The following is a 13,863-nucleotide window of genomic DNA, read 5'->3' as shown; positions in this document are numbered from 1 at the left end:
TTAATTTGCCATTGTCACTGACAAATCACATGTAAGTGCAAGAGGGACTGAAAACACAAGTCTTAGATTAGAGATGTGAGGGGAAGGGTAAAAAGGGCTATGGAAAAAAAAACAGATCACACAAAAAGATTGGATAGTTATTGATATAAAAGTCAATTATTCAAGTGAGATGTCTGACAGACCTCACTGTGTATTTATGTACTTAATTTAATGTTTGAATCAAATCAAACACAAGCTTGATTAAAGAACTTAAGAATGGGCATAGATTGTATGTGCAGTCTTAGATTTGAGCCTTGGATCTAAAATTTGAAGGAATAGAAAAAAGCCATAGGAACAGTGTGTGTAAAGAAACCCATGTTCAGTAATGGAATTAAGAAAATGCTCTAAAATTCTGGTAAATGGGGCTAGGTGTCTACCTCAGTTGCTAATGTGCTTGTGTAGCAAGCTTGAAGTTGCGTACTCGGTCTCAGTGCACAATACCAGCTCTCCAGAGATGAAGCCAGGAGAGTCTGAAATTAAACTCTTCCTCAGCTGTATGGGAATTTGAAGCAAACTTAGAACTCATTTTTAAGACATTAATAACAATAACACTGTAAATCATGGTCAGTCTGATGATCTTGGACACTCACCAGTAGCAGATGCAGTCTGTGACTTCTGGGGAAACTCAGTAGGAAACAAGCACTGCTTCTAGTCTAAAATCAGCTTCCAAGGAAATCTGTAAAGAGCACAAAGCAATGGCATACTCTGATTTTCAGATACTTTGAACAGGATCAGTCTCTGAGCCATTTTTCCGGTTGACTCCATGGTGTGGGTGTTTACAGTCTATATACATTAGGCCTGGAGTCACTGGCACATCAAGGCCTGTCCTCATTTTTCTTTTTAGTAGTAATTGACTTCAAGCTAACAGAGCAATCTAGCTCCATGAACTTTCTTACTGTTTGTGGAATTAAAACATAAATGTTCTACTTCACTGTACTGCAAGCAATTAATTTTTGTCTCCTAACACCACTTCCTGTCAATCTCAGTCCTCCTTCATTCAGTCTAGCCACTTGGTCCTTCTTTAACAAGCTTAATTCATATTCCGTCTTCTTCACAACTTTATTATAAAATATCAAAAATGCAAATTCTCAGTCTTTATCAGCTATTCGGAACGTGTGGTTTTCCCAGACAAGCTGGAAAACGTGCTGCAGGGAGATTGTGAGATGTGAGATTGCAGGTTATGAGACACACGATACATGGCTGCCCTTCAGTGGTTCCTGCTCCCTGTTCCCTTTGACACAGTTTTATTCAGAAAATCATCTACTTTCAGAAAGTCTTTGAGATCCAGGCGAAACTTTCGGGGACCTGAGCCAAACTTTGGGTTTCGATATTGTAGGACTCATGCCCAGACACAGTGTTGTATCCTGTCTTGTGAATGAAGTGTTTGTTCTCTGATGTCAAGTTTTTCCTGAAGGTGGAATGTAGTTGAAAGAGCAAAACGAGACCTCAGACATGGTGCCTCATCCACCATCAACGTTGACTTTATGAAATATTACCAGTTATCCTCTCTATGAAACCCTGCTTCCCCATTTCTAAGTATATAGAGATCCTCAAGTCAGTATCAAACTAGATGCAATACCAGCCTTTTATTTATCTGATTATACTGAAATCATTTTTAGTTTCCAATACCAGAGGTTTCCTGAGTAAATTGTGGTTGATGTAATCAAAACTATATGCTGAAACAAAAAGCAGGAAGGCAAAATACAACTTAAGTGCTAGATCTGAGCACTTAAACAGAGATTTGGACCATTTTAAAAACAGTTCTTTATGTGTACATGTACATGTGTGTTTGTGTTAACCACCAAAGTACTTTGTGTATGTTTGCATAGAATATATGTGTGTCTGTACTCGTCATATAAAGAACAAGAGTAGGGAAATACTTAGGGACTTGAGAACCTTGCCTCAGCCATGCACACATACACATACAAACACAGAAATAAAATAAACTCTTTCTTCCATAAGTTCATTCTGGCCACAGTATTTTATCTTACTTTTTAAAGATCGATTAATCAACTGAACTGTTTCTCTAGTACTCCTATGCATGCATGTATGTAGTTAGTATGTATGTATGTGCTTATTTATTTTTCTAGGCATTGTATCTTCACTGAGCCAGGAGGCCAGCTATTTACTTATTTTAGGAGATGGAAGAGACTAAGTCATAATCAGAATATATTTTATGAGTGTTACATACAAATGTAAAAGTAATAAATATTTTTCTTTTTTATAGTTTTTTTAATAAAAAATATTTATTACTTTTACATTTGTATGTAACACACATAAAATATATTCTGACCATGACTTAGTCTCTTCCATCTCCTGTTACATCCTCTAGGTCTCCATTTATCCAATCAGTATTTTATTTCTCACTGTATGTTTAGAAAACAAACAGAAAAATAAACAAACCAAGAATTTAAAAAATAAAACAATTAAACAGGGCAAGAAATAAACACACACACACACACACACACACACACACACACAGGCACGCACGCACATACCCAAACATGCCAACAATGGACACACATGTATACACAAGCATTCAACACATAAGTATGTGGGCACTCAGACAGGCACACACAGATACAACAAAACCAAACTAAAACAGAAATGCAGAATCAGAATCCATAATACAAAATCAAATTTGTAGTAAGATAAAAGATGCTAAAATTAAGCAATATAAGACAAAAAAAATCTACAAAAGTACCACTGAATTTGTTTCATGCAGGCCATCTAGTACTGTGCTTCTTGCCTAATTTTTAGTATGTTTTATATACCCAGGGAAATTCTGCTAGAGATCACTTTTTTTTTTCCTTTGCAAATGGTCGTCAACTTGTGATAATCTTTTAGTTAGGTACGGAATAATGTTTCCAATTCTCTCGCTCAGTACAAGAAGCTGCTCTGGCTTGAACCTGTGTAGGTCCTGCACATGCTGCTACAGTCTCTAGGAGTTCATTTTCTGTATCACTCACACAGGATCTGTAAAAGCCAATTTTGTTGGTGTCATCCATCAACTCTAGATCTTACAATATTTCTGACTTTTCTTTCACATTGTTCTCTGAGAACCAAAGGCCAGGATTTGATGTTGATATCACACTTAGCACTGAGTGTTTCAAACTTTCTTACTTTCTGGCCTGGTGTACTTGTGGGTCTCTGTATTGTTTCCATCAGAAAAATTTCTGATGATAGCTGAGGAAGATACTTACCTCAGAAGGCAATGTCATTAGGAGTCGTTTATTGCTACGTTCATTTAGCAGAATCATAATATTTATAATATTGTGTTTTGACTTTGGCCTCTCAGGGTTTTAGCCACCTGTATTCCCTATAATGGAATAAGTCTACAATTCAATCAGGGAATGGTTGCTGAATCCCACATTGTTTATGCAACTACCCAACCAGCTTATGATGCAGATGGGTCACCTTTGTTGATCACAGCTTTTGTAGCTGTGTTGGTGTTTACCTGTCTCCTCTAATAGAGTGAAGAATATGTTCCAGTCACATTAATACTAGTCAGTAGGGTTTAAGGTGCCAGATAAATTTCTTCATGTTAAATAAAATATGTAAGTGCTGTCCTCAGCAATACAGTATCAACGTCAGTTTGTGGAGATCAATCAATATCTTTGGAAATACTTTGGTAGTTTCTATGAAGACCCATTGGTCAGCACCTAACGTAAAAATAATCTACTCCTGGCACTAGAAATTTCACCAGGTAGCAAAAGAAGTCTATTTAGAGTATTATCTTCCCCACTATTTAGTGAGTAGATTAGCTTTCTTTCCTTTACTTTTTTCTTTTCTTTTTTTTGTTTATTTTTTATTGGACATATTATTTACATTTTAGATGTTATCCCCTTACCTGATTCCCCTCCCCACTCCGGCCAGGAACCCCCTATCCCATCCCCCCTCCTCCTGCTTCTATGAGGATGTGCCCACACCCACCCACACCCACCCACACCCACCTGCCTACCCTGGAATTCCCCCACATTAAGCATCCAGCCTTCATGGGACCAAGGATCTCCTCTCCTACCTATGCCCAACAAGGCCATCCTCCCCTACATATACAGCTGGAGTCATGGGTCCCTCCCTATGTGCTCCAAGGCTGGTAGTTTAGACCCTCAGAACTCTGGTTGGTTGGTATTGTTGCTCTCCTGATGAGGCCGCAAACCCTTTCAGCTCCTTCAGCTCCTTCTCTCTAACCCCTCCATTGGGAACCCCTTGATCTGTTCAATGGTTAGTTGTGAGCATCTGCCTCTGAATGTGTCAGACTCTGGCAGACCTCTAAGGACACAGCTATATCAGGCTCCTGTGAGCATGTACTTCCTGATGTGCACATCAGCCTCTACCTTTGGTGACTGCACATAGGATAGATACACAGGTGGAATGGTCTCCAGACAGCTCCTCCTTCTGTCCCACACTTTGTCTCTCTATTTGCTCAAGGGAGCAAAGTACAGATTTTTAAAGTATGTCCTGATTCTCTGTGTTTCCTTATTGTCTGTTATGATCTTCCTGTTTTTCATCTCTAATGTTCTTAATTTGTATCTTATCTCTCTGTCTTTTACTTGATTTGGCTAAGAGTTTATTACGTCATTATTTATTTCAGTAGCCAACTCTTTGTTTAATTGGTTGTTTGTAGTTTGTGGCTTTTATTTTATTTATTTCATTCCTGACTTTCATTATTACATGGTGTCTATTCCATTTGGTCATTTCTTCTTTTTGTTCTAGAGATTTTAGTTGTTCTGTTATGTTCTTTCTCTCACTGTCTCTGTCTCTTTCTCTGTTTCTCTCTCTCTCTCTCTCTCTCTCTCTCTCTCTCTCTCTCTCTCTCTCTCTTTCTCTCTCTCTCTCTCTCTCTCTCTGTGTGTGTGTGTGTGTGTGTACTCAGTTTTATGAACTTTCCTTTTAGAACTGCTTTCATTATTTTAAGTATTGTCTATGTTGTGTTTTAACTTTAATTCAATTTTAAAACATTTTTACTTCTCTTCTTAAATTTTATATTGATCAAGTTTTCAGTCACAAATGAGTTGTTCACTTTCCGCAAGGTTTTATACTTTTTTTTTTTTTGATATCCAGTTTTAATCCATTGTGGTCAGATAGAATCCAGGAGTTTTTCAATAGTATCGTATCCTTCAAAATATGAGCTGTGCTCAAGTGTGTGGTCAGTTTTAGGGAATGTTTCATGAGCTACTGAAAAGAAAGTATATTCTTTTATATTTGGATGAAATGTTCTATAAACATTTGCTGGGCCAATTTGATATAGTACATAATGGAAATTAAATCTATAATTTCTCTATTTAGGCTTTGTCTACATGAGCTGTCTTTCTTGAGTGTAGAATATTGAAATCACCCACTACCACTGGCTAATGCAAGTAGAATGAGGTACAGAGGAGAAAGTTATGCCATTTGTGCTTCAAAAATTTCTCTAAGCATCTTGAAAATTTTGCAAATAATAAACATTAAAAAGTATAAAAGAGATGACATATGGCCCACTGAGGTTTTGACCTATTTAGGGATTTCTATTGCTGTGATAAACTACCAGGAGCCAAAGCAAATCAAGGAGAAAAGAATTTATTTTATCTTACACTTTGATGTAATAAATAGCCACTAATGGAAGTCAGTACACGAACTCAAGACAGGCACCTGAAGGCAGGAACTGAAGCAGAAACCTTAGAGGAATGTTGCTTACTGGCTGCTCCCCAAGTCTTGTTTAGCCTGTTGTTATTGCTTATTTGTTTGCTTTTGTTTTTTGTTTTGTTTGTTTGGTTATTTTTGTTTGATTGTTGTGTTGTTGCTTAATAATCAGGGCCACCATGCCCAGGGTTGGTATCACCCTCAGAAAGGTCATCATCAAACACTGATCAAACAGTATCCTACAGGCTTGTCTGCAGATCAGTCTCATAGGGGCATTTTCCATTTTTCTCAAGTTCCCTTTTCCCAAATGACTCTAGCTTATGTCATATTTACAAAACTCTAACTAATGCAGGTATTCTAAGAAATTCAGTAACTCAAGTATTTTAAACTAGCTTCCTGTTTCTAGCCTTTGGGAAAAAAAGAGTCATAATGTGAAGTAATACTGACTGATCGAGTTCAGCCATCAAGGGCCCCAAACTTCTACAAAAAAAAAACACTTATTAAATTTTTTTCCTTTTTTTTTTATTATACTCTAGCTTTTACTCCCCTCTAGATCCACCCTCCGACTACTCCACATTCCATATCTCCTCCCCACCCCCTTGTCTCCGGGAGGATATTCCCACTCCCTTCCCACCCCACAAGACCTCTAAACTCCATGGGATATCTAGTCTCTTGAGCGTTAGGTGCATCTTCTCTGACTGAACCCAGACCTAAAGGTCATCTGTGGTATATGTGTTGGGGCCCTCATATCAGCTGGTTTAAGCTACCTGATTGATGATCCAGTGTCTGAGAGACCTCAGGAATCCAGGTTAATTGAGACTGCTGGACCTCCTACAGGGTCTCCCTCCTAGTCAGCTTCTTCCAGATTTTCCCTAGTTCAACCTCAGGAGTCACCAACTTCTGTCCATTGGTTGGGTGCAAATATCTTCATCTGATATTTTAGCTGCTTGTTGGGTCTTTTGGAGGACAGTCATGATAGGTACCGTTATGGGAGTGTTCCATAGTCTCTCTCAATAATAGTACCAGAACTTGGGGCTTCCCCTTGAGCTGGATCCCACTTTGGGCCTGTTGATGGACCGTTTTGTTTTGTTTTGTTTTTTCTTCATGCATGGTATGTGCTCACTAATAAGTGGATGTTAGACAAAGCGGGGAAAAAGTACAGAATTCCCAAGATACAGCCAAAGAACTCACAAAGGTCGACAAGCTGAAGGGCCCAATTGAGGATGCCTCAGTCCCACTTGAGAGAAAGAAGAAAGCAACCACAAGGAAGGAGGGAGGAAGAGACTTGGGAGGAAAAGGGGAAGAGGCAAGGGAGAGAGGAACGTGATCTAATATTTGGTGGGGTAAAAGACTGAAGCCATGAGGGTCAGCAGAAAGAATGGAAACAGGCAACCTCCGGAAGTAGGAGGTTGGGTGGACCCTCCAGAATGTACCAAAGACCTGGGAGGTGAGAGACTCTCAGGACTCAAAGAGAGGGACCCTAGATGAAATGTCCTACAGTGGGGAGAGGATACTTGTAGAGCCTACCTCCAGCAGAAAGATAGGGCATTGAGTGAGGGATGGGGTTGCTATCCCACAGTCAAAGTCTGACCCATAATTGTTCCTGTCTAAAATAAACGCACAGGTGGAAATGGAGAAGAGCCTGAAGAAACACATTTTAAGGATTATAATAGTTAAACCTATTTGAAGAAGCCAGAGTAGAAAATGAAATGTAAGTAAAGAAGTAGGGATTTTAACTCCCATCCCAAGATCAAAAATGAGACTTCATAGGACTTAGAGATGCACTTTACTCAGCTGTGAAATGAGGGGCATCTTGGTGCCTGAGACAGAGTATTCCCTAGTGGAAGTTCCAGCATGTCTAGGCTCCTAGCAACATATATTTTTGAAAATGGCCATGGAAATTATTTTCACCTTTGAACAGAAAAAATAAAAGCAGAAGAAAGAGAAATGGCACTTGGCCTGTGAGAAATACTTAAAAGAGCTTTAGTGGAAGCACCCAAATACATTTCACTAACTATCCTTTAATGGAAAAGATTATATTTCTGTAATCTTAATTTTAATGACTGAGAAGAAATGAAAAAAAACATTCTTGTTAAATAGCAAGTTGTTATTATTCCAAAGCTTCTGGTATGCCAGAGTACTTTGTACAGTGGTAATTAAATAATGGCTATTTATAAGAAAATATAGAAAATTTTACTATTTATTAAAAGTACAAAGTAGTTCTAAATTAATTAACTATAGTATGTAAAGCATTTTTAAACATTTTTATTTTCTTTGTTTTGTTTTGTAGTGTTTTTCATTTGTTACATTATCAAATACAATAGAAGAATAGATTGGCACAAGGAGAGACAATGGCAAAGCACCAAGAATGTGTAGTGGAGTGCAAAGCAGCTAGTATATTTATGGGTCTAATAAATTCCTATATATACCTTTAAATTTTCTATCATGTTTTTCAAAAGGCAAAAAAAAGCCATGAAGAAATCAAGTTATCATGTGGAATTTGAAATTCCACAGCCAGTAATCTATCTAATAATAGTAAACAAATGTATCACCTATTACTATGGCAGTCCCTGAACACCACCACAGGTATTGAAATATGTGAGTGCTTTGAAATGCAAAATTAAATTAAATATCTCAGGGTTCAGACAAAATAAAAGTCTACCAATAGCCGTGTTTCTTTTCTGACAATGTACTATTAGAATGTTGAAATATAAGCATGCTTCTGTGTCCTTGTTTGAAAAAACATTATGCCTCTACCAAAGGATTTTGGCTCTACAGTAGAATTCATTTCATGCTTTTCTTTTCCACTTTACAAAAAGCAAACTGCCTTTAGATCTTAAGGTTACAATAAAGAATGTTTGAAAATTTTAAAAGTCATCAGTGTTTATTTTACCCACTAGGCAAAATGCTTGTCTATAATCGCAACAGACTCATGTGTATGTTGCTGCTGCTCTGACATTCAAATTTAAGACCTGTACATAATATTGAACAGATTAATTTTACTATTCATACCAAAACTCTTGTTTATATTTGAAAATCATATTTTCTCCATCAAAATCAGAAAATATCTAAAAGAAAATCCAGTCACAGGGGCCTCAAAGTCTAATCTTTACTACTGACAAGGGAATTTGGAGGAAATGACTGAAGTAAGAGCCAAAATGGGTTATTTAGTTGACATTTTTCTTTCTATCGGGTTGCAATCCCCTTTAGCTCCTTCAGTCCTTCCCCCAGCTTTTCCATTGTTGTACTCGGGCTCAGTCTGATGGTTGAATGTGACTATCTGTATCTATATTAGTCCATTTCTAGGAGAATCTCTCAGGGACTGCCATACCACTATAGAGCGAAACATCTTACTGTATTACTAGCAGCATTGAGACATCTATTTAAGAGTAAACCTTGGTCTATATTGCCAAAGTTCAGAGAAGAATAAAATATTTCTGCAAGCTCTAAGATTCAGAAAGCTGGAAGAAATAAGCTTCTTGCCTCTTCATTGTCTATACCACATAGATAGTTTATAAAGGATAGTCATGAGAGGCTCCCCTTGCTTGGTTACTTGTTGGTCATTTTGAAGGAAAAAAAAGCACAAAACATCATCAAAAACTTGAATGAAGTACAAACTTTCAGGGCTCCTCTTAGTAGAGAAACAATTCCATGCTTAGTAAAGATCCACTTGCCTTCATAAATATTGCTGTTATGTTTGAGAATATTTCATTCATAGGAAAATGGAACTTTGACTTGAATGTTTAAATTTATTGTGAAATAGGAGAATGGCTATCCCACGTTGGATGCTATCAGCCAAAAATCTCTTATTCTTTTCCTGCAAGAACTCTGAAAAAGACAATATACATGACTGCCTCCTTGTCCAATAGAGGCACTACAGTGAAAGGCGATAACTACCACCTGTAGGCATTTGCTGTGATAAATTGTGTGTCTATCAGTTGTTCTCAAAGCAGAGACAACATACTTGTCATGGGACCATCTTTCCTCAGGAGGGGAGAACTGCTCATTGTGGAAGAAGCACAACTCATCTGCAGAGGGAATGTTCAGTTGTATTCTACATGGCCTCTCTAAAAATGAACAGTAGAATCCTGATGCTTGTGAATCTAATCTGACTTTTGGTATTTATTATTAATGGATTATTTATTTGTTGCTGCCTTGTTTCTTCCTAAATAAATAGTTAGAGACTAAGTTGTTTTCTTATTTCTATTTTTGAATATACTCAGACTCATGGAAGTTCCTTTTTTTGATACTATTTTAACCCTTTGATTACTCCATCTATAACATTCTAGTGACTGCATTGCATATTTCTGGAAAGCTTCAAAACATGATAGAACAGTGTATTAATAAGAAGCATATCCTTATCTATTGAATTTTGTTTCCTATGATATACTGTATCCAGTTATAGTGCACCATAGTCCTTGAAAGTATTTAAATGTTTTGTTATTAGATTCTACATCATATGACCTATGTACTCAAATTATCTAATAAACAATCTGTGGAAACAAAGCAGATATCTTGATCCAAATTAAATCAATTAAAATTCATTCATAGGCAATGAAAGGACCACAACCAGAAAACATGGATTCCTATTGACCTAAGTAGGTAGCTACATTGTGGTACTTGTCACAGAGCTTCTATAGTCATAGAACAAAAGGAAGTGGGTAAAGCAATACATTTTCTCAGTTGATGACAATATTTCATAAATAGACAGTACGAAGAATTTAGAAATTATGTCAATTTTAACTATGTGTTAGGTGGAGAACAAGGGTTACATAGGTGTCAGGATAAATCAAAGAGTTTTACATAATAGTACTGAGGATGTTAGGATATATGGCTGGTAGTAAAGGCTTTTAAAAGACAGTCATGTATTTTAGAAGTGGGTAGAGGTAAGGATTACATGAGAAAGATCCTGAAGAAATTTTGGTGGATTTTGACAATATGTTATATTTTAAACAAATTCATGTACTAATTAGCTGTATTTTATTAATCAAATAGATCTTTTCACTCTATACCAGTTTTATCTAGTAATATAAGTGATCTATCCTAGCCTAGTTAATAAAATGTAACCAGAAGTAGTTAAATTCATGCGCTTATCTCAACAACAACAACAATAATAATATAACATCAAAAAATAGAATAATATATAAGATGACAATATAGAGTATATAGTAAAATGTTACTTTTAGTATATAATTACTTGTATAAAATTTCCTTTATTATTTTCAAATTGTATGTGTTTAAACTTTTCCTCAATAAAACACTTCCAAAGAAAATGTGTGTTTGTGTAGGTGTGTGGTAGAGGTGACTGAAATTCACCTTAACCTTTTCATAATTAAGAAGCAAAGTACCCCTTTCCAACTTGGGCCCGGCAGAATGGCTCCCGCAAAGAAGGGTGGCGAGAAGAAGAAGGGCCGTTCTGCCATCAACGAGGTGGTGACCCGAGAATACACCATCAACATTCACAAGCGCATCCATGGAGTGGGCTTCAAGAAGCGTGCTCCTCGGGCACTCAAAGAAATTCGAAAGTTTGCCATGAAGGAAATGGGGACTCCAGATGTGCGCATTGACACCAGGCTCAATAAAGCCGTCTGGGCCAAGGGAATAAGGAATGTTCCATATCGCATCAGAGTACGTTTGTCCAGAAAACGTAATGAAGATGAGGATTCACCAAACAAGCTCTACACCTTGGTAACTTACGTGCCTGTTACCACATTCAAAAATCTACAGACGGTCAATGTGGATGAGAACTAACCTGCTGAATGTCAAATAAAGTTGCAGTACTGCCTCCAGGTTTCGGTTTTCCTTTTTGTTGTCTGCCCCATGGGTGGAATTTTTGGATCTAGGGAATTAATCTGAGAACTTCTGTTCTGGGAACGTGGGTAATTAGAAGTATGTGAAACATTCTTTTCACAGAAGTCAGTGTATTAGTTAGTTAGAATTGTGGGGGAGTTTTTGTTTTTTTTTGAGATGGTGCTGCTTGTTCTGTCTGTAGATTAAGAGATTAAGGCTGGCCTTGAACTCAGAAGCCACCTCCCTAGTGTTGCAATTAAATGTGTGTCCCACCCTGCCCAGCTTGTTTGTGGCTTTTAACTACAAAGCTAAGGTGTTAGGTCTCATTTTTCGTGCAAGGTTGTATGTGAGCCTAAGATTATGGGGTAATGTACCGAATTAATTTATGTTGTGTGGGTCCCAGGAATTGAACCTGTGTTGTCAACCCTGGCTTTTCAGCCATCTTTGCCAACCAGTCTTGTTTTGTCTCTGGAATGTGTTGTGTGCCCTTAAGACAGCACTTTTTAAAAGTCAGTACAAAAAGAATGATTTTTATTAAAAACCTTGGGGACCAAAAAAAAAAAAAAAAAAAAAAAGAAGCAAAGTACCAGAACAATGAAACTTCTAAATAAATATTTTGAATAATATTTATACTGGATGTTAAAGTTTAGATAGTCAGTTTGGGGTTAATTGTTATTTATTGGTATTCTATTATCTTCTGGATGCCTGTCTTCTAATGGAATTTCTATTGCTCTGGTATTTTCCTCCTTTCCGTCCTATCCCTATCTCCCCTCCTTCCTTTATCTACCCACTCTCCCCTTGTCATTCCCCTTCTTCAGTCTCATGCATTTCTTCCCTCTTCTTTTTCTCTTCCTCCCTCCCATACTTTTGTTCACCCCACTTTTTCTCTCCCTTTCTTGTCTGGTCCAGCACATCACACACTCCCTCAACTTCCATAACAGTACCCCTTCCCAGCCATGACCTTTTCATCTTTCTTTCACCATGCTTATTGCTTTTAAGATTTAATGTTTACCAGTAGGATTCTGGTATTTATTCCTAGTATCTCATTTTATTTATCTTATTAAAACTTTGGGACTAGTTATAGTTAATGTATATATATATATATATATGTTAATTTTACAAATATAAAAATTTAGTTTTATAAATATTACTGTATATGTTTTTACTTAAATATGCTTATGCTTTATTTATAGTGAACAATTCTCATTTGCTAATTTCATTGACATAGGAATGTTTTATCTATTTGTTTGGTTATACTTTTTTTTTCTTTCATATAATGTACATTTACTTGATCTCTCATACAGATTTTTTTGGGCAGATGTCTGGTATATTCCTTGGAGAAGTGTTGAGTTTTGTTTTGGCATGAACTTACATCCACATCTGTTTGTTTCTTGAGAATTGAAGCTCATCTTGATATTCTAGAGGAGTCTAGGCTTTCATTTTTTTTTATTATATGAAACAAATTTATTTTCAAGAAAAAAGAAAAAAGCAATTTTGAGTGTTTTTTTCTTTTGGTTGGTTGATTTTTTTAAATTTTTTTTTATTGGATATTTTATTTACATTTCATATGTTATCCCCTTACCCCATCCCCCACCCACCCGGGAACCCCCCCATCCCCTTACCCCTCCTCCTTCTTCTCCGTGGATGTAACCCCCATCTACCCCCCCTACTCCCACTTCCCCACCCTCAAAATTCCCACCCCCTGGGGCGTCCAGCCTTCATGAGGTCAAGGATCTCATCTTCCACCTGTCCCCGGCAGGGCCCTCCACTCTTACATATTCAGCTGAAGCCCTGGATCCCTCCATAAGTGCTCCCAGGCTGGTTAGGACCCTGGGAGCTGTGGTTGGTTGGTATTGTTGCTCTCCTCATGGTGTCATAAACCCTTTCAGCTCCTTCAGTCCTCACTCTAACTCCTCCATTGAGAACCTCATGATCAGTTCAATGGCTAGTTGTGAGCATCTGCCTCTGAATATGTCAGACTCTTGAAGGCCTCTGAGGAGACATCCATATCAGGCCTTTATCAGCATGCACTTCCTGACTTCCACATCATCATTTGTTTTTCCTTTGAGATATATTATTTCTCAGTTCTCTAGGAAATATGTAGCACTTTCTTCTTTTTTCTTCTTTTTCAATTATGTCTCTTTGTTCTATTTAGTGTCACTCATGTGGTGCATATCTCAGTAAGGTTTCTTATAGATTTTAAATTTGTAGTTACATAGTTGCTAGTTCTTTCCTAAGTCTATGGAATTAGTTTGGCCTTGTTTTATGAATTTTATGCTATACATTTTGCCAAGGCTCCAATTGTCCTTAGATATAGTCCAATCTGTATATATGTATGCATGTGTGTATGCGTGTGTGTGTGTGTGTGTGTGAGAAGGAGATAGAGAGAGAGAGAGAGAGAGAGAGAGAGAG

At 37.3% G+C, this 13,863-nt stretch overlaps 2 protein-coding genes across 4 annotated transcripts in view; both read left to right on the top strand.

Moving 5' to 3' along the window:
• Positions 1–13,863, top strand: part of Fstl5 (follistatin like 5) — a 527,925-nt gene that overhangs the window by 368,749 nt on the left and 145,313 nt on the right. The window lies entirely within an intron of this gene.
• On the top strand, positions 11,008–11,450 carry LOC114610387 (60S ribosomal protein L31). Its single transcript, XM_028754932.1, has one exon. It carries the CDS (start codon positions 11,035–11,037, stop codon positions 11,410–11,412), a length of 378 nt encoding a protein of 125 aa, XP_028610765.1. The 5' UTR covers positions 11,008–11,034; the 3' UTR covers positions 11,413–11,450.

Source organism: Grammomys surdaster, unplaced genomic scaffold (assembly GCF_004785775.1).
Source record: "Grammomys surdaster isolate TR1022 unplaced genomic scaffold, NIH_TR_1.0 126039, whole genome shotgun sequence".
Taxonomy (NCBI): Eukaryota; Metazoa; Chordata; class Mammalia; order Rodentia; family Muridae; genus Grammomys; species Grammomys surdaster.
This window is presented reverse-complemented; position numbering and strand designations above follow the sequence as displayed.